The sequence below is a fragment of the Quercus lobata genome, chromosome 10 (assembly GCF_001633185.2).
Source record: "Quercus lobata isolate SW786 chromosome 10, ValleyOak3.0 Primary Assembly, whole genome shotgun sequence".
Lineage (NCBI taxonomy): Eukaryota > Viridiplantae > Streptophyta > Magnoliopsida > Fagales > Fagaceae > Quercus > Quercus lobata.
The window spans coordinates 28091825-28114054 of NC_044913.1; the positions used below are offsets into that span (position 1 = coordinate 28091825).

At 35.3% G+C, this 22230-nt stretch overlaps 2 protein-coding genes across 5 annotated transcripts; one reads left to right on the forward strand and one right to left on the reverse strand.

Annotated features, from left to right (window-relative positions):
* The first annotated feature begins 233 nt into the window (after positions 1–233).
* LOC115966045 (pentatricopeptide repeat-containing protein At4g02750) lies at positions 234–5219 on the forward strand. 3 transcript variants are annotated; one of them, XR_004086292.1, is made up of 3 exons: positions 234–1902; positions 2946–4255; positions 4691–5219. XR_004086292.1 is itself a non-coding variant. In XM_031085383.1 (2 exons), exons 1-2 carry the CDS (start codon positions 376–378, stop codon positions 3750–3752), a joined length of 2334 nt encoding a protein of 777 aa, XP_030941243.1. In that variant the 5' UTR covers positions 234–375; the 3' UTR covers positions 3753–4508. The 3 variants fall into 3 exon arrangements, 1 of the variants encoding a protein (XP_030941243.1); XR_004086293.1 differs by having other exon boundaries at positions 2946–4203; positions 4691–5218; XM_031085383.1 differs by lacking the exon at positions 4691–5219 and having other exon boundaries at positions 2946–4508.
* Positions 5220–6482: 1263 nt separating this feature from the next.
* Positions 6483–20729, reverse strand: LOC115963346 (mitogen-activated protein kinase 9). 2 transcript variants are annotated; one of them, XM_031082313.1, is made up of 11 exons: positions 19998–20729; positions 17861–18269; positions 17656–17783; positions 17439–17498; positions 15921–16070; positions 15352–15507; positions 15086–15223; positions 14918–14991; positions 11751–11852; positions 7873–8122; positions 6483–7261 (listed from the first exon to the last, which is right to left on the reverse strand). In XM_031082313.1, the coding sequence occupies exons 1-11, from the start codon at positions 20415–20417 to the stop codon at positions 7184–7186; spliced, it is 1965 nt and encodes a 654-aa protein (XP_030938173.1). In that variant the 5' UTR covers positions 20418–20729; the 3' UTR covers positions 6483–7183. The 2 variants fall into 2 exon arrangements, with proteins under 2 accessions (XP_030938173.1, XP_030938174.1); XM_031082314.1 differs by having other exon boundaries at positions 6483–7258; positions 19998–20728.
* Positions 20730–22230: the final 1501 nt, after the last annotated feature.

Below are 22230 nucleotides of genomic sequence, written 5' to 3' on the forward strand. Positions count from 1 at the left end.
GGGCTCGTGAGGAAAAGAGAGTGAGTTCGTGTTGTTTGATCCGTGTAATGTTCTAATTTGGCATAAAATGGTGTTTTTCTAACGTCTGAGGGTGAGGTGGGTAACGGGGGGGTAACGGATTGATGTACAGATGAGCAAAGTGATAAGTTTTGAACCACAGGTAGGTAACATGAAAACGGGTCAAACCTCAAGTGCGTTTACTATAATTATCCCAATTTTTTTATAAACTAATTTGAAGAGAAACTTTGTTCCGTCGCATGGCAGCACGCTTGTTGATATTTTCTATAAAATTGCAATTGGTATTTTCTATAAAATTGCAATTGGTATGACGATGAAATTAGGATATTGTCTAAAAAATAATTGAAAGTGAAAGTTATGCGCGGGAATTATAGTTTCAGACAGTTAAGCAGCACCTGCTATCGCTCGCTTCAAAACGAACCCATCAACAACAAGCTCCAAAATGCAACAAAAACCTCAACCCCATCGAAGAAAACATTAACCCAAAAACGCAGCGAACCTAAGAACAAGAAGTCAGCCATTTCAGACTCGGAAATTGTGAAATGGAACATGTCCATTACCACCCACATGCGCAATGGCCAATGGGAGTCAGCCCTCCAAGTCTTCAATTCAATGCCACGACGGAGTTCGGTCTCTTACAACGCCATGATATCTGGGTACCTGTCGAATGACAAGTTTGGGCTTGCACGAGACATGTTTGAGAAAATGCCTGACAGAGACTTGGTTTCTTGGAATGTGATGCTTAGTGGGTATGTGAGGAATCGGAATCTTGGTGCTGCTCGTGTTTTGTTTGATCAGATGCCCGAAAGGGATGTTGTGTCATGGAATGCTATGTTATCTGGGTACGCACAGAATGGATATGTTGATGAGGCAAGGAAGATTTTTTATAGGATGCCGGATAAGAATGAGATATCATGGAATGGATTACTTTCAACATATGTGCAGAATGGGAGGATAGAAGAGGCTTGTAGGTTGTTTGAGTCGAAAGAGGATTGGGAAGTGGTGTCTTGGAATTGTTTGATGGGTGGGTATGTAAAGAGGAAGAGGTTGGTTGATGCTAGACGACTTTTTGATCAGATGCCTATGAGAGATGAGATTTCTTGGAATACTATTGTTACAGGTTATGCGCAGAATGGGGAGTTGTCAGAAGCTAGGAGATTGTTTGAGGAGTCTCCTAGTCGGGATGTGTTTACGTGGACGGCGCTGGTATCTGGCTATGTGCAGAATGGGATGCTGGATGAAGCAAGAAGAGTTTTCGATGGGATGCCAGTGAAAAATGAGGTTTCATGGAATGCAATGATTGCAGGATATGTGCAGTGCAAGAGAATGGACACGGCAAGGAACTTGTTCGAGGCAATGCCTTGTCGAAACATCAGCTCTTGGAATACTATGATTACTGGCTATGCTCAGAGTGGTGATATTTCTCAAGCTAGGAATTTGTTTGATAGGATGTCTCAGCGTGACAGCATTTCTTGGGCGGCAATTATTGCTGGTTATGCTCAAAGTGGTCATGGTGAAGAGGCTTTGCATCTATTTGTGAAGATGAAAAGGAATGGTGAAAGATTAAATAGGTCTGCATTTACTTGTTCTTTGAGTGCATGTGCCGATATTGCTGCTCTTGAGTTGGGGAAGCAATTGCATGGGCGGCTAGTTAAGGCAGGATTGGAGACTGGGTGTTATGTGGGGAATGCACTTCTTGCAATGTATTGTAAATGTGGAAGCATAGATGAAGCATATGATATTTTTGAAGAGATTTCAGAAAAGGATGTTGTCTCATGGAACACAATGATAGCAGGATACGCAAGACATGGATTTGGCAAAGAGGCTATGACGGTTTTTGAGTCAATGAAGACAGCGGGTATCAAACCAGATGATGTCACTATGGTAATTATAGTTTTACACTTATTTTTTCATTTAGACCTCATCGCATGAACATAATATCGATTTTATATTTCAATTTGATTTGCCACTACCTGCTAAAGCTCTGGCTCAATTTATTAAGGTGCCCTCATTCATGGGATCAAGTTTATTGCTCAACTTCCTATTTTTCTCATTTTGATTATATGGCAAAATATCTTGGGTTTTACCATATTACTTTCAATTCTTAATTCCTTATAATATATAATATCGTTGATTCTTCTCTTAGGCATAATATGGTATGTTATAGTGCAATAAGCCACCAAAAGAAAATCTTTTTCATTTTTTTGAGAATTGCATGTTATAACTTTTGTCAACTTTTTCCACATCAGTTCTTTGTTTCCACCCAGCAATATTCTTTTTTCCTGGATTCTCTATATGGCCACCATGATTGCAAGTGTCCATTTTTCTTATGTATTTATCTTAATCCTCAAAGACAATAGCAAATTGATATCTTAAAATGCTGTCCCAAACATAGCAAAAAATAAAAACTGATAACGCAAGTTACACTCGCCTAAAAGAAATATTTCTTCGCCTAAGCCTTACCTTAGTTGTGCTTTGAGTACGTTCCATCATATCTTTAATCTCTGATTTTGTTCAAATACAAGATTGGGGCATATAATTTACAAGGTTGATACCTTAATTCCCTCAGTTCATTTTCACTCTCTCTCTGTTGTACATATGTAACCAACCCCCCCCCCCCCCCCATTCCTTTTATATTCATACTGAAAATGTTTTAAGCTATTGAGACTTGATTGTGTACTTATTTAACGCATCGTCATTAGCATCACTTTTTATCTCCTTCAGCGCAAATTATTGCAATTCGTGGTTCTTGAAAGTACTCCCCCAAAGCTATCACCATTTATAATGATCATAGGTTGGTAGTCAGTTCAGTAGATGAATGATTTAGGAAAATAGGTTTTGGGATATTGTTTCTAATCATCCGTTTGTTTGTACATATCTTATTTCTGTATCTAATGGTTTTTTCTTCTTCTCTACTGTATTTTCAGGTTGGTGTGTTATCTGCTTGTAGTCACACTGGGTTGCTAGATAAGGGCACTGAATATTTTTATTCAATGAATTGCGATTATGGTATAACAGCAAACTCAAAACACTATACATGCATGATTGATCTTCTTGGCCGAGCAGGGCGTCTGGATGAGGCCCAGAATTTAATGAGAAATATGCCTTTCGAACCAGATGCTGCTACATGGGGTGCTCTACTTGGTGCAAGCAGGATTCATGGCAATACTGAATTAGGTGAAAAGGCTGCTAAGATTATTTTTGAGATGGAACCTGATAACTCAGGAATGTATGTTCTTCTCTCAAATTTATATGCAGCTTCAGGTAGATGGGGCGATGTGAGCAGAATGAGATTGAAAATGAGGGATAATGGTGTGAAGAAAGTACCTGGGTATAGTTGGCTTGAAGTGGAGAATATGGTTCATACATTTTCAGTTGGGGACTCCTTCCACCCAGAGAAGGGCCGAATATATGCCTTTTTAGAAGAATTGGATTTGAAAATGAAGCTGGACGGGTATGTTTCTTCTACAAAATTGGTTTTACATGATGTGGAAGAGGAGGAGAAGGAGCATATGCTGAAGTATCACAGTGAGAAATTAGCTGTGGCATTTGGAATTCTTTCTATACCAGCTGGGAGACCAATCCGTGTGATGAAAAATTTGCGGGTGTGTGAAGACTGCCACAATGCTATCAAACACATATCCAAGATTGAGGGAAGGTTGATAATCTTAAGGGATTCCCACCGTTTTCACCACTTCAGTGGTGGTTCATGTTCATGTGGGGACTACTGGTGAGGTGGAAATGCTACATTGCTGTTTCAAGTCTATTCTCTGGACTTAGTGTTAAATCCTTTCAGATAAACAGATTATAATATCCTAGTTGTTTGAAAATTTTATCAACTCTTCTGAGAGAAGATTGGAATCAGATGTTCGTTCTTTGTCCTTTTTTAGTGGATAAAATTGCATGTGCAAGAAAATCTACTTCCTAAATTTCTCAGGATAGGTGGAATAACGTTGGATATATGCAGAAATTCTGGACTAATTACTGATTATATGGAAATAAGATTTATCTCTGGTTGGTAATGGGAGCTGTGTCTCATATTATTTTTATTAGATTTCAAATTGCAAACAAAAGAGAAGGTTCAAGGTGGAGTACATGGTGAAATAAATAAAAGCTAGAAACAGTCAGCTGATCCTCGGAGAAAACAGCTGGACAAGTGTTCTTCACGGAGGCGATATCACTGAGGTATTTAGAAGCAATGTCTCTTCTCAGATTCAACCTCCAGTTTTGCTTTCAGGTTAAGACTTGACATTGCTTAGTTACTAGATTCATGGCTTTCTTGTGCTTAAGAAAGAACCTCCTAGGAAGTGACATTGTTAAAATCAATTTCTAACAACTGTATTTCTTACAAACTAGACGTCCAACTTTCATTGCTCAATATAATCTAAATCCACTCTGTGATTCTGTTCAAATACACTTAAATGCTGGTTTACAAACTGAAGAAACAGTTTTCCTCGTAATCAGTTTCTGGTTCCTTTATTTAAACAATAGTTTGGAACAATAACTAAGCAATAAGTGCCCCTCACTATCGAAAGCCATGATTTTTTTTTTTTTTTTTTTGATAGGAACATCAGCCATGATTAAGATGATTAGTAATAAAATTTTCCATTCACAAATCATTCAGTCTGCTTATATAGATATGCTATGTCTGCCTCTTGCAATCTCATTTCAGTTATTGAGGAAGGAAGGCCAATCTGCCAAAACTTCACGCCATTCCTATTGAAAATGTCCATTTTGGCAATGTGATAATAACTTCACCTGATGAGCCTGGAGAATATGGAAGAAAAGGGTCTTCATAGTGCCATTTGAGATGCTAATGTCTACATGGGCTGTATATAAAAGTTTGTCGATTCTAGCTTACGCAATCTATGTCCTTTGTTTATCTTTGTGCCTTTTTTTTTTCTTTTTTTTTTGTCTTTTTGGGATTCAGTACTGTCGCTCTGTTCATTTCATGTTTTCCTCTTCCTATTGAGTTCCGGATAGTTTGGATTGACCGATTGGACTTGACATCAACTTAGAAACTATTATGCCTTTGCAAGGGAATCAACAATTCAATATGAGTTTTTTTTTTCAGGTTCAAGAATGATTTGTATTCTCAACTGACAAGTCAAGATGCATCAATGAAATATCCCTCTTTGCATGTTCTTGATCAAGGCAATGTAAATGTGTTGAATTTCCTTTCTTAACAGTTTATGGTAATTCTGCCTACTGGCCAAGAGCCATAAACTGCTATTAATTGGTTAGGGGGGGTGTCTATTTCACACACTGTTATATAAACCGAAAACGTGATTTTAAATCACGTTTTCAGTTATAAAAAATCAAGTGTGTTTAACACACTGCATGCAAGAGTTTTTTCCCAATTGGTTATATCGCTTGTGCTCTTTTTCAGAAAATAGTGAAAAACTTTTTTATAATCTAAGCTTTCTAAATTCTTTTAAACTGTATATGAGTGGGCTGGAATTAATCTCAGGAAGTAATTCTTAGATAAATGATGCAATGTTGGTTGAAACAATTGAAAATTAGGGGATAGAAAATATATGGAGTAGAGAAACTATGCTGTAAGAGTAGTTTTCAGTTCGATATAGTAAGATATCTATAGAAGATTTTTCAACCACGATATACCATAGATAATCATATGCGTAGTAGAAAGTAGAAACTAGTCTCAACTTGTTTGTGACTATAGAACTAATCAGTGCTTAAGCTTTAAAGTTTAAACAGCATCCAATGCAGTTGATGTATCAACTATAAGTAACTATCACATTTAGATTTTGGGTGTTCCATCGTAGAATACCTTTTTATACTTTTCGTTACTTCCCTGTAAAGACTTGATTGCCTAAGAAAAATTGGCAAACCAATACAAACCACTGGTTGAGACGTTGAGTTGCCGACTTTTTCCTTTTTTTTTTTTTTTTTTTTTTTTTTTTTTTTTTTTTTTTTTTGAGAAACAAACACGCACAAAAACACAAGAACACAAGGGAGGAGTACAAGTTGAGTTGGGGAACTTGGCGTCTGTTTTCAGTGATAACCTTGAAATCTGTCAGTATCCTTGAAAAACAAGAAGATTTTTAGTAATTTTGATTCAAACCGTGTTAAGTTAAAAGCAGCCAATTAACGACTTCCCACATGGGAATTGCCCCTTTTTTTGGGTCAAAGTCAAACTAAAGAAAATAGAGCCTACAATTATTGAGGGTACACATCCAACATCTAGACAGACTAGACTAGAATTATCGACCTTGAAAATCGAGTTGTTTATATATTTGTCATTTTTTTTTTATTAAAAAAAAAAATTCCTCTCTAGCTCGGAAAGCATAATTGTATGGATGTTACTTTCTGGTATAACTACCTACTAGATAATAAATAAATAAAAAGAATCATAATTACTTTCTGGGATTCAATAAATCAAAAAAGAAAAAGTCTAAAGAATAAAGAAGAATACCATACCATCAATAATAGACATCCAATCAGAAATAAAATCTTCGATGCTTCAATGCATTCATTGAACGTTCATTGCCATAGAAAGTGCAAATTGCTTTTCCAAGGAATTACTTTACAGCCCAAGCAAATTGTACAAGAAAGCACGTGTTTTTCCCTATGCCGAAAACCAAAGACATGACCATCTCCAATAAACTTGGCTCCTCGCAACATCCAAAATAAGAAGATGATAAATAGTAACCCTTGAAGTACGTCCACATTTACTAAATTATAAGGATAGACAGTAGCAGATCATGCATCAATACATAAAGATGGGTCACGGGATTATCTTTTCTATATAATAAATCATACAAGTATTGGTTGCTCTTAGGTTGTCATTAGTAGCCAATTTATCACCAATCATGAAAAAGAGATTATAAATCTCACTGATATGAAAACAAAATACAGATACCTTTTTCTTCAAACCAATATTTTTTTCTCCCTGCGTATCACAGTACATAATGGAAATTGTTGTGGTTTCTTCCAAATACAAATAAGAGTTTAATTACAAGAGAGCAACTCTTCCCTGTACTGTAGTAACACGGTTATGACGCAATCCTATTGTTAGCTTCTACCTGAAAAAACTTGAGAATCTTCATTGTGGTACCCTTTAACCATATCATGGGGAAAATATGGGCAGAGCACAAAACACCACCTTCTGAAACTCTTCCTAAAATAGATCAGAAGTATTGAATCAAGCGTGTAGGGCTGCAACCTTATGTGATAAGCCATCAAGTGCCTCATCATTGGCCTCAGGAATTGCTTCTTCCTGCTGTGAAAAATCCAAAATGAGAAAATCACTGGATAAAATGCAAGCTCGGTGTATGTGTGTGTGTGTGTGTGTGTGATATCAATTTAGAAACAATCCCTCTGTCATGTAAATTTCAGATTACAAAGGTTATTTACTCTTTTTTTAATGACTTCATTTTGTTTTGTTTTAATTATGCTTTGTAGTGTAAGGGGAATATTATAAAGATGCCCATGAATCAAAAGTTGAATCTATTTGGTCTCAAATGGCCTAAGGCAAAGACACATCATTAGAAGCAAGTGAAAACCACAATTACAGTAACAGCCAGAAGAATGCAGTCATCATCAAAGCAAAAATAATGACAATGATTGGTACGTAGCAGCCATATTTAACAGTCATCAACAAAAGAGTCAAATGAAAGCATAATGTAATGCCATTTTAAATGTCATTTGAGGAAAAAAGAAATGGTTAGTTTGAAACTTAAGAGATTTCTAGCTGCCCAAACACAATCAGTGAATCATTCTAATATTGGAAATTCCTGCTGCAGAGGTTAATAGGGAGTCGTCATCAACTACCATGCAAGGAAAAATTATATGGACAAACAGGAAATGTTAAGAAAAAAATACTTTAGTTACCTCCAAATCTTTTCTAGGTTTCACTTCAATACACTTGGAACCACTGATACTAGCACTCTTCAACAGGCTACGAGCACTGTAGTTTGGCTTGTTAAATCCATTTTCTGACTCTGAGTTAGCAGTTTCCAAATTATTAGATTGCAGCTCCGTTGGAGAACTCTGGAGACCTGTAGCAACAGCAGCTGCAGTTCGCCCTTCAAATTCACCATTTTGGTCAGCAGTCTCTTCCTTGGGTACATTAACCCGCTCCCTACAAAAACAATGACATTAGAATTTGTAATGTAGAAAAATCACCTAAATAGTTTAATTAAATTTCTTTTTTATTTTTTTATCTTTTTTTTTTTTTTTTTGATAAATAAGAGAGATGTATATTCAAGGAACTACCCCATGAAAACATAAGGTAGGGCAAAGAGTACAGAGAAAGAAACAAAAAGAAGAAGAAAAAGACTAGAAAACAAACGGAAAACAACAAAGAGCTAAATACAAAGAAGAGAACTAAGAAACAAAGGGAGAGAGTCACTAGAGGTGAGTCCCCAAGCTCTAGACCAATCAAAGAGAGAACCACAAAAATAAGCAAGCAATTGGTCATCAGATTTGTCCATGTCCTCAAAAGTCCGCCAATTTCGCTCCCTCCAAATACACCACATTAGGCACATCGGAGCTAAATTCCAAATGCTAGAGGAGTGCTTTCCAAACCAATTCCACCAACTGAAAAGCATATCTGCAACCGATCTAGGCAAGACCCAAGAAATCCCAAAGGATCTAAACACCAAACTCCACAACTGATAAGCTTTTTCACAATGGAGAAGCAAATGATTCACCGTCTCCCCATTACAACGACACATAATGCACCAGTCAACAAAATCAAAGCCTCTACTTCGCAGAATGTCTCCTGTAAGAATCTTCTCCCAAGTTGCAGTCCAAACAAAGAAAGAGACGCGCGTAGGAGCCTTAACCTTCCAAATACCTTTCCAAGGAAAGATAATAGGCAAGGGGCTTCGAAGCCTATCGTAGAACGAGCGTATGTTAAAATCTCCTTTCTTCGACAATTTCCATATCATACGGTCACCTTGTTCAGATTGAGGTAAGCTAGAAGCCAAGGTGTGAAGGAAATCATCCACATCTCCCACCTCCCAATCATTAGGATCCCTAAGTAAAAGAACCTTCCAGCTTCTTCGTGCCTCGGTCCCCAACCGATCGAGAGACGATGCCACAGAAGCCTCTCTATTAGTGGCAATCCCATACACTACCGGGAAGGATAGGTGGAGAGGTAAGTCCCCACACCACTGATCTGTCCAAAACTTCACTCTATTCCCCTCCCCTACCTCAAACCGGATATATTTGCTAAAAACCTCCCAACCTTTTCGGATACTTCTCCATAGACCACATCCATGAACACCCCTACCTAGCTTAGAAGACCATCCCCCCCACTCTTCCCCAAACTTCGAAGCTACGACCCTCCTCCAAAGACGAGTCTCCTCAACCCCATACCGCCATAACCATTTTCCTAATAATGCTCTATTAAAAGTAGTTAACTTCCTTATCCCCAAACCTCCATTCGCCTTAGGAGCACACACCTTATCCCACCCCACCAAATGAACCTTCGAATCCCCCCACAAGAAGTCCCTCTGGATCTTCTCAATCTTATTAGCCACATGCGAGGGGATAGTAAAAAGAGATAAATAGTAAGTAGGAAGACTAGAGAGCGTACTCTTAAGAAGCGTTAGTCTACCTCCTTTAGACAAATACAACTTCTTCCACCCGGCCAACTTCCTATTAATTTTCTCCAAGATAGGATTCCAAATAGAAGGGGACTTATGGGAAGCCCCCAACGGCATACCAAGGTAGGTCATAGGCAAAGACCCAATCCGACAACCAAGAATCTCTGCCAAGGTGTGAACATTATTAACCTCCCCTATTGGAACCATCTCACTCTTCAAGGCATTAACCTTCAAACCTGTCACAGCCTGAAAACAAAGGAGAAGCATCCGCACATGAAGGATCTGCTCTATTTCCGCATCACAGAACAGGATAGTATCATCCGCAAATAGAAGATGCGAGACACATTCCCCTTCACCCCGTCTCCCAACAGCCTTAAAACCCCTGATCAAGCCAGCACCTTCAACTTTTTTCAACATCCTACTTAAGACCTCCATCATGACCAAAAACAACATTGGAGAAAGAGGGTCTCCTTGTCTCAATCCCCTCGAACTCCCAAAAAAATCAGCTGGAGCCCCATTAATCAAAATAGAAAACTGGACAGTAGAAATACAAGTGCGAATCCATCTACACCACTTCTCCCCAAAGTCCATTCTCTTCAAAAGATCTAGAAGGGCCTCCCAATTCACATGATCTACATTAACTTGTCACAATCTGATCTGAACCAAAATGCATAAAATCTACATTAACTTATCTATATAAATATGTAAAGACAGCAAAGAGAAATTTCAAACCTAGAAACCCTAAAATAGGTCATTTCTTGCCACATGGCTATGCTAGCTCTGCTTTGCACAATTGTATAATCCTATAATGACTGCACCCTATTGAGCCCTGTGTCCTTTTGTGTTAGAGATTTATGATTCCGGGATATTATTTAATATTCTCACTAATCTTATTAATTAAATCAAAGATTGTTACTCTCTCTCTCTCTCTCTCTCTCTCTCTCTCTCTCTATTTTTTTAATATTTTATTGAAAACATTATTTAGTTTAATCTTTGAAATTTTGTGCATGGTTCAATATGAAAATATGATCAAGATATATATAAAAATACCAAGATTTTTGTAATTGGTATTTTGTATCAAGCCTTTATTATATTTCTTCTCCTATTTCTGATCACCTTCTCTATTGTTTATTAGATTAACATTCAAATCATAAGTCGGAGTTACAACAACTAAAGCTTTTAATTCAAACAGAACTAATTAGCTATTTATCTAAATAGCATGCTTGGTTTTTTACTTTTAACATGGTAATTTAATCTTTGATTCTTTTTCATTAAGATTACCAAATACTTAAGCTTAGTATCATTATATTATAATACTCAAAATAAATAAAGGATTTCAATTCATTTAGATTAGCACATTTTTACCATTGACTTAGGACCATGCTAATTTGTACATTTTAAAAATAAAATAAAATAAGAATTAAAAAAAAAAAAAAAATACAACTAACAATCATGTAAATAGTAGTTCTTGATCACATGTGAAAGATTGCATTAACTTCATTTGCTTTGTATAGGTATTTGAAGAGGTCAATTTTAAAGTTGGTTATGAAGCAAATTTGTATTGTTAATATCTCCAAGTCAAAATTCAACAATTATGTAGGCAATAATAACAACTAATATATTTTTAAAATGGTGAAAATCACATGCTACAAGCTAGTTTTATATAAAAGTATTCATTTAAGGGTCAGTATGATTTTGGTCCCTTAGATATGAGGTGTCAACATTCCATTAGTCACATAAACGGAAAAATGGACAGAAGATAAAAAATCGTTAAAAATTTGAAGTAACAAAATGAATGTTTTAAGAGGGCTCAAAAAAAAAAAAAAACCCATTTTTGAGGGACAAAAAAAATGCATCTTACCCTATTTTTGGTTTTAAAAGTAAAAGAAATTATATAACCATAAAAAAAATTACAAGGACATAGGGAACAAGTGGAGCATTAATAAAAGAGTTCAATATATATTTTTAAAAAAATGGTTTTAAAAGAAAACTGAACAAAACAACACAAAAAATTTGGAGTTATTTAGCCAAAAATGACTGAAATGGGTTTGCCAAAAATGACTGAAGTGGGTGTGAGAGAGAGAGCAGTCTTGAAGCTTTAAGAACATCACCAAGTTAAAATTAAGAACAAGCCAACTTTTTCTATTGAGCATGTACCTAGGTAAGGAAGCATGCTGCCTCTGGAGTGGACTGCTTTTTTCTCCTTTACCATAATGCTCCTCAAGATGTGCAAACTGTCGTTTGAATCGATCTACACCACTGAATTGCATAAAGACAGGTTAATGACTAATAATCATAGCATGAAACATATTTAAACATGAAACTTTTTTTAATATAACAAGAATAGCTAACTTGCAAATTAGCATCTATGTACTAATAAATAGTCAAAAGGTGCACAAGTTTGTGAAAGAGTAAGTAGCAGAAAAGAACTCAAAATTTAAAGTTGCATGAATTCTATGTTCCTTTCAATTAGTAGAAAAACAATAACAATAATGCTTTCCAGTACAAAGAAAACAATTAATGTTTGAAGCACCAGTGCCATGACTATAATTGTGGAAGTAAAGGAGGGTAGGTCCCTCCATTGACAGAGGCTGTTCTTCTGTGTCCATATCTTCAAATAGTCACACAAAAGGAACAGGATGGATAACCCCCTTCTTCCCTCCCCACCCAACCCCCCCCCCCCAAAAAAAATAATAATAATAATAATAAAAAGTCTTCAAAAGACATTTTTTTGGACTTAAAAAGAGATAGATAATGCTAGTGGAATTGAAGGGGACATGGTATTTAGGTAATGCTAATGGAATTGAAGTGTTTAAGAAAATAATTTTGTGAAGAATGTTCTTTTTAATTTTTTTTTGATAATTCAATGGTGGAGAGTGGGGTGATTTGAATCCTAGACATCTCTGCTAGAAACATCAAGAGTTGTTAGTTGAGCTACAAGGCTCTTGGCTTGAAGAATATTCCTATCACCTAGATGGGCCAAAAACCCAACAAAATGATTATAAATAAGAGGCCAACCAAACCATTTGAATTTTACCTTTTTTGTATATTTGGTTTTCTATGGTTGAAAACCAACGGAACTAAACAGTCAAAAAAAAATAAACCAAAAGTGATCTATCAAGTTTAAATAGGCTACAGATTTCAAATAACTACAGTTTAAAAGCATTCCTCATTGAGACTTTTTCCTCTGATTAGGCCATGACTTTGCATAACCTTTAATTTAATCACTCCAAAACATTTCCTTTGAACAAGCTAAGCACATATTCACATGGTCAAAAAATGCAAATACTGCCATTGGATACACATCAAAAAATGGTTGAAGTAGCAGTCAGTAAATGCTAAGGTTTTCTGGTGATCTGCTCAAGGAATTTGAGTGATTCATAAATGAGGTAGTTCAGATTGAAAACCAAAAAAATACCTGTTAAATTAACAATCTAAAAGCTTAAGCTATTAGGAAATGAGAAATTTAATCATTTAACCATAATTCTAACATTCCCCTTCACGTATGAGCCTAAACTCCTCCTTGATGAGTTGAGCCCATCACGTGAGATTTTTAGTTTTTTAAATGGGATGTAGAGAAAGACAGAGACAAACTCAAGATTTCCTACTCTGATGCCATGTTAAATTACTGATTCTCCCAAAAACTTAAACTATTAGGAAATGATGAAATTAATCATTTAATCATAATTCTAACAATACCAATGACTGGTTTTTTGTCTAATTTATGCTTAATGAAGCACAAAGAGGACAATAGTCACAAGGATGTTGCCTATAAATGAAAAGCTCATTAAAGAACATACAAGTGATAACTAAATACTATTAAGTACTAACTAGCTTGCAAAGTTTCTCAAGGCATTTCCATGACCAGCAATTCATCAAGGAACAAAGGGCTGCGACATAAAGGACAAACATAATTATAAAATGTAAATAGGCAAGTCTGAAATTCAGATTTTAATAAAGATACATAGCAAAACAAGACATAATAGAATTGATTAAGATGCATATATTCTAAGGTAATTTGATTGATTAAAATTTTCTCTCCATATGCAACAAAAATTAGCAATGTGCTAGGTAACTTATATGGTTCAAAAAAAAATCATAAAAAGGGGCAAAAATGAAAAGGCATGATTAAAATGGAAAGAACATAGGAGTCAGCCTATATTTTTACCTAAAGGCATGACCCCAGATTGAGCAGAAACAGAAATCAGAACTCAGCACAGGAACCAAATTACTCCAAGGCATCATGAAGTTGAGTACTTGTACAGCTTTCAAACGATGTATGACAATATATCCCAAATTTTAAATGGGAACCACTAGTTCCACAGTGAATGACTGCAGCTGTTTTTATCACATTAAAGAAAGTAATTTAAAAAATAGAAGACCAAGTTACAATTTTGGTCCCAGCACATTTATCACAGTTTCATTATGTCCCAATACATTCAATTGTGTTAATTTCGTCTTCCAAAATCAAGGTCCCTCAACTATAAATTGTGTTAATTTTGTCCCTCAACTTTCAAAATTAAGTCAAATTCTTCTCTCAACTTTCCAAATCTAGTTAATTTTGTCTTTCAACTTTCATAATTAAGTTGATTTTATCCTTAGAAGTTGACCTGATTAAGGATAAAATTGGCTTGATTTTAAAAGTCGAGAGACAAATTCAAATTTCACACAACTTTATGTATAAGGAAAAAATTGAAAGTAGCCCATTGTTGGAGGACCAAAAGTGTAATTTGGCCAAAATAAAGTAAAATTAGAAATCTGTTAGGGCAGAGAAGTCTAGAAAAAAGAACTTATTAGTCTGATGGCAATGGAAAAACTCATTTTCCCAAATAAATGAAGTACAACCAACTGATCATAAGGAAAATACACAATCATCAACACTGGGACAAGAAAGCTAAAGCCAAAAAAGATGAGGCTAAAGAAATAAGTTTCATAAGAATCATAAACTATGGTGGGGCGACCTTCTATGGTTGAAGAAACACGGAAGAGTACCTAAATTTGTTTAACATACACTGAGAGGTGGTAATCACACAAAATACAGGCATAGCAGAGAAATATTTTTACATATTATGAATTAAAAGTGCAGTCATGGAGTCCTAAACTACTATAAAGAAGAATGATTTTTCACTTTATATCATAGATTTGAACAATTAAACGTTTGTAATTTATTAATTCCACATGTGAGGATGTAATTTTAGAACATGACATTTCAGTATGAATTAAAAAAAATGCAGCATTGAATTTACATAAGAAAATGAATAAAACAGCTCTCCTATAAGAATAAAAATGAGATCTCAACTCAAAGATAACAGATAATTGCCAACCTTGGGTACATAAAGCTAGTCTGATCTCCACCTCGAAGATACTCCTGCAGCATCTGGGGATGATACTCTAAAATCTGCTTGATTCAATCCTAAGGTTTAGTATATCCATAATGAAAACAAAAGCCATTCTGCTACATAAGCAACAAGCATCAAATTTTAAGGCCATACCTCTCTATAGATTAACTCTCTAACATCATCTTTTGCCAATTTCCTCCTCTCAAACTCAAACTCAAGTTTTGATATGGGTTGAGTGGATGGTTCACGATCCACATTAGACAAACCTTGAAAGTAAGGATCAGCCAATGCCTATAGGCAAAAGCATAGGGGATATTAAGAGGTAAGATAATCTCAAACATTTAGATAACTAAAATTTCATGCATATTTTATTGGAATCTTTAATTTGGTTATTGTTTGGATTGCTGAATACGAGTCACCTCTTCAGCTGTCGGACGGTCTTTAGGATCAAAAGCAACTAGGCGCTCTAGTAAGCGAAGAGCCAATGGATCTGCATTAGGGAACTTTTGTGTTAAAGGAACTGGTTGTTTTCTCCGCATGCTAGCAAGATACCTTCTTGCCTTTTCATTTCGTATCTGTTAATACCACCGTAAAGTAATCAGTTAAAAGGAGGAGGTGGGGGGAATATATATATATATAGAAAATCTAGAGGGAAGCCTGGAATTCAGAAACAAGTTGGGGTGAAAGCTAAAAGTTTTTTTCCTCTTTTTGGTGGGTTTCTTTTGCTCGTGAGATGTCTAAAGCTATTTGAGTAGAAAAAGCTTTGATGCAATAATTTTCTAGTAGTTGGTTGCACAAAATGTCACTAGGGAATGGTGGTGACTAGCAAATGTTGGTTGCACTATACATCAAAAAACACAGAAAACGTTTTTAAAAAATTATATGCACCAAAATAGATGAAGACCCATAAAACATTTTCTCAACGTATATGATTGGATTGTCTTGGATAATGACAAAGCAAAGCAGTCACTAGAAAGAGACAACAAACCCTTGCAATAGATTCAGCAGCAGGAGTGCCAAGCAAATCAGTCATGAGATCTAATTGGTGCACCACATTTTTTCCAGGAAACAATGGTTTTCCTGTAAGCATTTCTGCAAATATGCATCCTATACTCCAAATATCGATTGCAGGGGTGTACTGCAAAAAGAAAGAAAAAAAGGTGAAACTAAACATATAGTTCAATAATCACAATTCAATACAAGTTTTAACAAGTAAAACGCATTAAAACTCACATGGTAAACTTCTCATTTCTCATGCTGCAAAAGGGCAACCAAAAAAAAAAAGAAAAAAGAATGTATGTTGAATGGAACAGCAATAATAACCTAACAGTCACAAATTTTCAAGAGTAAATGTAGTCCAGGATGAACAGTAAAGCACGATTCTTTTAATACTGGATGACTAAACACATGATCACTGGCAGACTAGCATCCGTTTATTCAAGGTGTGTCCGGAACCAATGCAGAATTTTGGATCAAGTCCCAAACAGAGACAGTATGCAAGCATGCTCACTTTTTGACAGCCCATCATCAGTGAAGTGTGTACAAAATAAACCCATTGATCATTCCTAGCAATCACAAGGCTGGGCCAGAGTAGCACATACTAGAATATATAATGAATCAAAAACTATTAATGAATAAAGAATCTTATCAAAGTTTAATGCACATTAAAAAAGTTTAGGATACCACTAATTTGAGAAACTCAAGACAATGGAACTTAAGCAATTTTTTGAATACATCAGAACTCAGGGAAAAAAGTCAACTTGGAAAATTTTAGCCCTATGTTGCCAGTGTGCAAACTAACTACAGCAGATATTCAACGTCGAAGTAGGTGAATCCGCCAAAAGTATGATGAAATTGAAAAGGGACCAAAAGATATGAAGTATTCACTATTCACCAAAGAATGCTACAAACTACGGTTATAAAGAGGAAACTTTTTATTTAATAAGGTAATTTTCACTTTGTATTTACAAGATACCTGCCATCATCCATGTCATGAACCAAAAATATGAATGGCAATCAGCAAAAGGACAGCTCCATTAAGTATTAGACATTGAAAATTTTTCTCTTCCATTATTTAACAAAAAGAAAGAAAAAGAAAGCTTTGCTAGTAGTGTAAAGACACGGACAACAAGCTTAGCTTAGGGTTAAAACCTACCTTCCTAAAAGTTCACAACCAATATCTTGTACAATTAAAAACAGGAGTGCAAGAAATCTGTACTAAGTGAAGTGATGTGTTACTTTCTGAAGTTGGTGATATTCAAGTTATAATCATAAAATGACTAAAAAATTATTTAGATTATCACATAAGAATAACACCAGCCATAAAACAGCTCACTGTCACTCAGGCAATATGTTAAAAATAGCACATAAAAAAGAGAAAAAAATAAGAGAGAGAGAGAGGGGGGGGGGGGGGGGGCACCTATGCAAAATAACCAGTAATCAGCTCAGAAAAATCATGTTTCAGGAACTGGCAGTAGGATAATTAAACAAAATAGAGTTTGCTTACTTTCGAGAAAAAAGAGCCACAGAGTTCAGGAGCACGATACCATCGAGTTGCAACATAGTCCTTCAATAGCAGTTAACAAGTTAGAAACTGGAGGTTCAGATGTCAGGAGCTAGAAATAAAATAAAATACAAAATAAAATTTTTCACTATAATTTTAAAAAGCAGATCTAGAAAGAAATACAGTGAACTGCTATGGTATGCATGACAGAACAACTTACAGTCCAGAAAATTGCTGATGGGGCATCATTGAAAGATACACGAGCAAGCCCAAAATCACATATCTTTAATTTGCAGTCAGCATTAGCAAGAATATTTTTTGGCTTTAAATCTCTATGAAATACATTTGCTGCAAATAACTCAGGGAAATTAATTAATTATCCTCAGAGCCATAAAAGCCAAAGAAATTGCTGGAAAAGCACCAACCTGTATGTATATACTTCAGACCGCGAAGAAGCTGGTATAAGAAAAACTGATAATGCTCAGGAGTAAGATCATCATTAGCTTTAATTACTTGGTGAAGATCAGATTCCATCAACTCAAAAACGACATAGATATCTCTAAATTCCCGCCGTGAAGGAGGAAGCATAATATGTTTTATTTCTACAATATCTGGATGACGAAGCAATCGAAGGAGCTTAATTTCTCTCAGAATCCTTGTGGCATCAGAAACATGTTCAAAAACATCATTAATTTTCTTAATTGCAACCCTTTCTCCAGTATGGCTGTCAATTGCAGAACCGACAACACCATAACTTCCCTTCCCGATAACTTCTTGAACTTGGTATCGGCTTGCCTCTCCATACTCTGTGAAGAATTCTGTTTCTAACCCACCCTGTACAAGGAATACCAGGCATTATTTATGAACAAGTAACTGAAAACCCGGTACCCAAAAAACAAAACTAAGTGAAGAATATGACTTTTTTGTGTCATTGATGCAGCAACAAATAATTAATTCAAGATAGAGACACAACACAAGTAGGGGACAGGAACCAATGGTATAAACACCTATTCTTAAAGAACTAGATCCAATAAATAAATGTTCAACTTAACTACTATGAGACTAATGCCTGTTTCTTAGGTGTGTGGATAACATTATTAGAAACTTAACTGTTGTGCAAGGAGCTTTTATATCTCTGCATGACTAATAACATTTCTAGGAAGCTGATGGGGTAGCAGTCCAAGTAACATGACAATTCCTATAATCCTCAGAGAAGAAACCCAGCTTATTTTCTGGCCATTGGGAGGCCAGTTTGCATAAGAACTTTCCTTTTTTCTACATGTGTCATACATTGTAAATGCATCAACAACATAGAAACCAACAATCATGAGGATAAATATATATTCCAATACCATGGATGTCCATGCTGTGCAAAAAAAAATTACTCATTATTGAAACAGTGTAGCCACCTAAAGAATGATTTTTTTTTTTTTTTTTTATCCCCAGAAAGAGCAAAATATCGGTCTCCTTGGTAGGAGACAAGAAATAGCTCCACATCTTCAATACCACAAACTTAACAAGTAAACCACTTTTTATCAACTTAGCAAAAATCAATAAATATATCATACATACTGTCAACTCAATATAACTAAGAAAACCAAGGGAAAATTGTTAAAACAAGAAATGCAAAGGATATTATGTAGATACATATAGAAGCCAACCAGATTCTTTGTTACATTCATAAGTTACACACACATCAACACCTAGTATATCTTAAACTCACAACCTTCTATTCCATATTATGGGAGGAGGAAACACCGTTTGAACTAGAGCGCATTGGTGCCCAACAAGATTTCATCAATAATTTCAACTTAAAAACTTACAAACAAGAGATTCAAGAGGACTATAATTCCCACAAAATGCCAATGATTATAAGGCTGCAAAAAAAAAACAATCTAAATATAGAAATGGCTACACTAGATGGCACTATGTCAGACCACAATTTCTAAACAATTCAAGAAAGTCAAGAAACAGCCAAGAGCCTTGTAGTTCAGTGGCATTACCTGCTCTATTTAACAAGGAGAACCAACATTCAAATTCCCCAACACCATTGTTGTAACTATCGACTTATCGAACCAACAAAACAGAATCAGACAGTGCAGAGGTAACCCAACCAATGCACGACGCACTACTTGTCCAAGAATCACATTCTTCCAAAATACATTGCCAAGAGATCAAAGGTGAACAGTACACCATTAATTAAAAAACACAAAATTCAGTAATAAGTCAAATAGACAATGATCAACTAGGCAAAGCTTCTAACCCTCAGGCCCTACATTATCATTTCTCAAAATTCAAAACTTGAATTGATTCAATTTTCTTCTACATTTTCCCAGCAAACAAACAGAACCTAAGAAAAACAACAACATTTAAAAACTAATAAAAATGCATCCTAAAAAAATAATACTAACAAATTGATAAAGATTAAAGCGAAAAAAAAAATACTAGCAAAACATAAAATTAGATCTCAGGAAAAAAAAGAAAAAACACAAAAACCAAAAACAGAGAAGCAGATCTCTAAAAAAAGAAAGAGAGAGAGAGAGAGAGAGAGAGAGAAAGGACCTTTTTGTTTGAATCCATGTTGATGTTGGTAGATTTGAAATTGGACCAATTTGGAACTTTAATAAGCTTCAATCCCTCTGTGCCTTGTTCTTGTTCTTGGTGGTGTTGTTTTAGTTGCTCCCTCTTGCTCTTACAAATTATGGACGATTGGGCGCGAACTTCGCTAACACAAGAGACGTGGCCAACACCACTTTCATTATTATTTTTTTTAATATTAATATTATTATTATTGTGCTGCTTCTTCTTCTTATTATTATTGCTGTTGTTGTTGTTGTTATGAGAAGAAGTTATATTATTGTTGTGATCAGCAATAATAATATTGGTTGTATTTTTATTATTATTATTATTACTACTAGAAGAAGAGCGACGTTGAAACCAGCGACGAAGCACATCCACGAGTGCTCCACCTCCACTCCCCATATACACTCCTCTTCGATTTTGATTCAAACTCACCAGATTTCTCGTTCAGCATTGCCCGTTCTTCTCTTCGTAATTTTCGCTGCTCTCTCTCTCTCTCTTCAAACCACTCCTGTTTTCTTGTGTTCCGCCTCTTTTTTCTCTCTGTGCTAGTGTGTTGTGCCAATGGAAATAGAGAAAGAGAGAGAGAGAGAGAGAGACCAGAAGAGAAGAGAAGAGAAGTTAGGTTGCTTTGTTGGTTTCGGGAGATGGGCCGTGAATGATGCACATTAACTGCAATTATGGCTTTCTTATTTGTTTTGTAAACCCCAAACGTGAGGTCAGGTTTTTGTGACTAATGTGGGTTTTTTTTTTTTTTTGGTGCCAATCTTGTATCAGATTCGATCAATTATGACTTTACACATGTTACTATCTATCTATCCCCCTCTACCTTATTCTTGGGAGGTGTTGAATTTGAATTATTGTTCATTGTTTAAGTAAACAAACTATTACTACCTATCTCCCACCCCCACCTATATTTATATATATAAGTGCAATTATTTGTTTGTTAATAAGGGAAAAAAATTGAGACTAAAAGAGGGAGGGATAGACACCTAGCATCTGGGTTTTACTTTACTCTAATTTATTTATCTGTCACTGTCACTTCCTACTTTAATAAGTCTCAATCCTTTTGGTTATTCTTTACCTATTTTCTTTATGGGTCCTATAAATGTACATCTTTAAGGTATACATGAATCACTTATTTTAGAAAATTCTTTTTAGGAAAAAATTGAAATAGCTATAAAAAAAAAAGTTAAGCATTTTTTTTTTTTTTTCATAAAAATTTTCTTAAATAATTTATTAATATATGCTCTAAAAATATATATTAGTAAAATTCTTTCTTTATTCCATCCCTTTAACCTTACTCAACATTCAATCTACACTTGCACACCACCTCTTTGCTAATTTGTCTCATTACCTTTTGACATGTCTCACTCCTGGCCAAGAGACTACGATAGACTTGGAACTGTGAAGGAGTTAATTGAGCCTCAATAATAATAATAATAATAATAATAAGGGCTTTAAAAGCAATCTTAGCACAACCTAGAATTCTTCTCCCCCATTCTATGGTTCTATCTAAAACAAAAGCCAAACAAGATTAAAAATCTATCAAAAAGGCTGGGGTAATATAAATGATGTATGACTCCATATAGTGATGGAACCGGGGACATTTATGTCATGCGGGGAATAGGAGTTGATGTTAGAAGTAGCTGTTTTTAGCTAACAAGTGGTTAATTACTCCACGTATAATTTGGGTTGTAAGAATGAAAAATGGTTATGGTTAGGGTTTATAGTTGTGAGTTGGAAGTAGTTTTTGGCTAACCAATAGTTAATTTCTCCACGTATACATTTGGATTGTAAGAATGAAAAATGGTTATGGATAAGGTTTATAGTTGTGAGTTGTCATATCCATTCCAAATGAGAAGTATTACGTACTTACATCCACGGTACTTTCACAACATGGTTAATTACTCCGTGTATACATTTGGGTTGTAAAAATGAAAAATGGTTATGGATAGGGTTTATAGTTGTGAGTTGTCATATCCATTCCAAATGAGAAGTATTACATACTTACGTCCACAATACTTTCACAACATGGTTAATTACTCCGCATATACATTTGGGTTGTAAGAATGAAAAATGGTTATATATAGGGTTTATAGTTGTGAGTTGTCATATCCATTCCAAATGAGAAGTATTATGTACTTACGTCCATAGTACTTTCACAACAAATCATAGGTGATAAATTGTTATTAATTATAATTTGAACTCATAA

Bases quoted from the DNA above. Each gene is read 5' to 3' on its own strand.
- LOC115966045 (XM_031085383.1), top strand. From the start codon at position 376: ATGCGCGGGAATTATAGTTTCAGACAGTTAAGCAGCACCTGCTATCGC. The intron at 1,903-2,945 runs GTAATTATAGTT...CTGTATTTTCAG, and splicing joins AACCAGATGATGTCACTATG to GTTGGTGTGTTATCTGCTTG.
- LOC115963346 (XM_031082313.1), bottom strand. From the start codon at position 20,417: ATGGGGAGTGGAGGTGGAGCACTCGTGGATGTGCTTCGTCGCTGGTTT. The intron at 14,992-15,085 runs GTATGGCCTTAA...TGAATCAAGCAG, and splicing joins GAGAGTTAATCTATAGAGAG to ATTTTAGAGTATCATCCCCA. The intron at 7,262-7,872 runs GTAACTAAAGTA...GATTTTTCACAG, and splicing joins AACCTAGAAAAGATTTGGAG to CAGGAAGAAGCAATTCCTGA.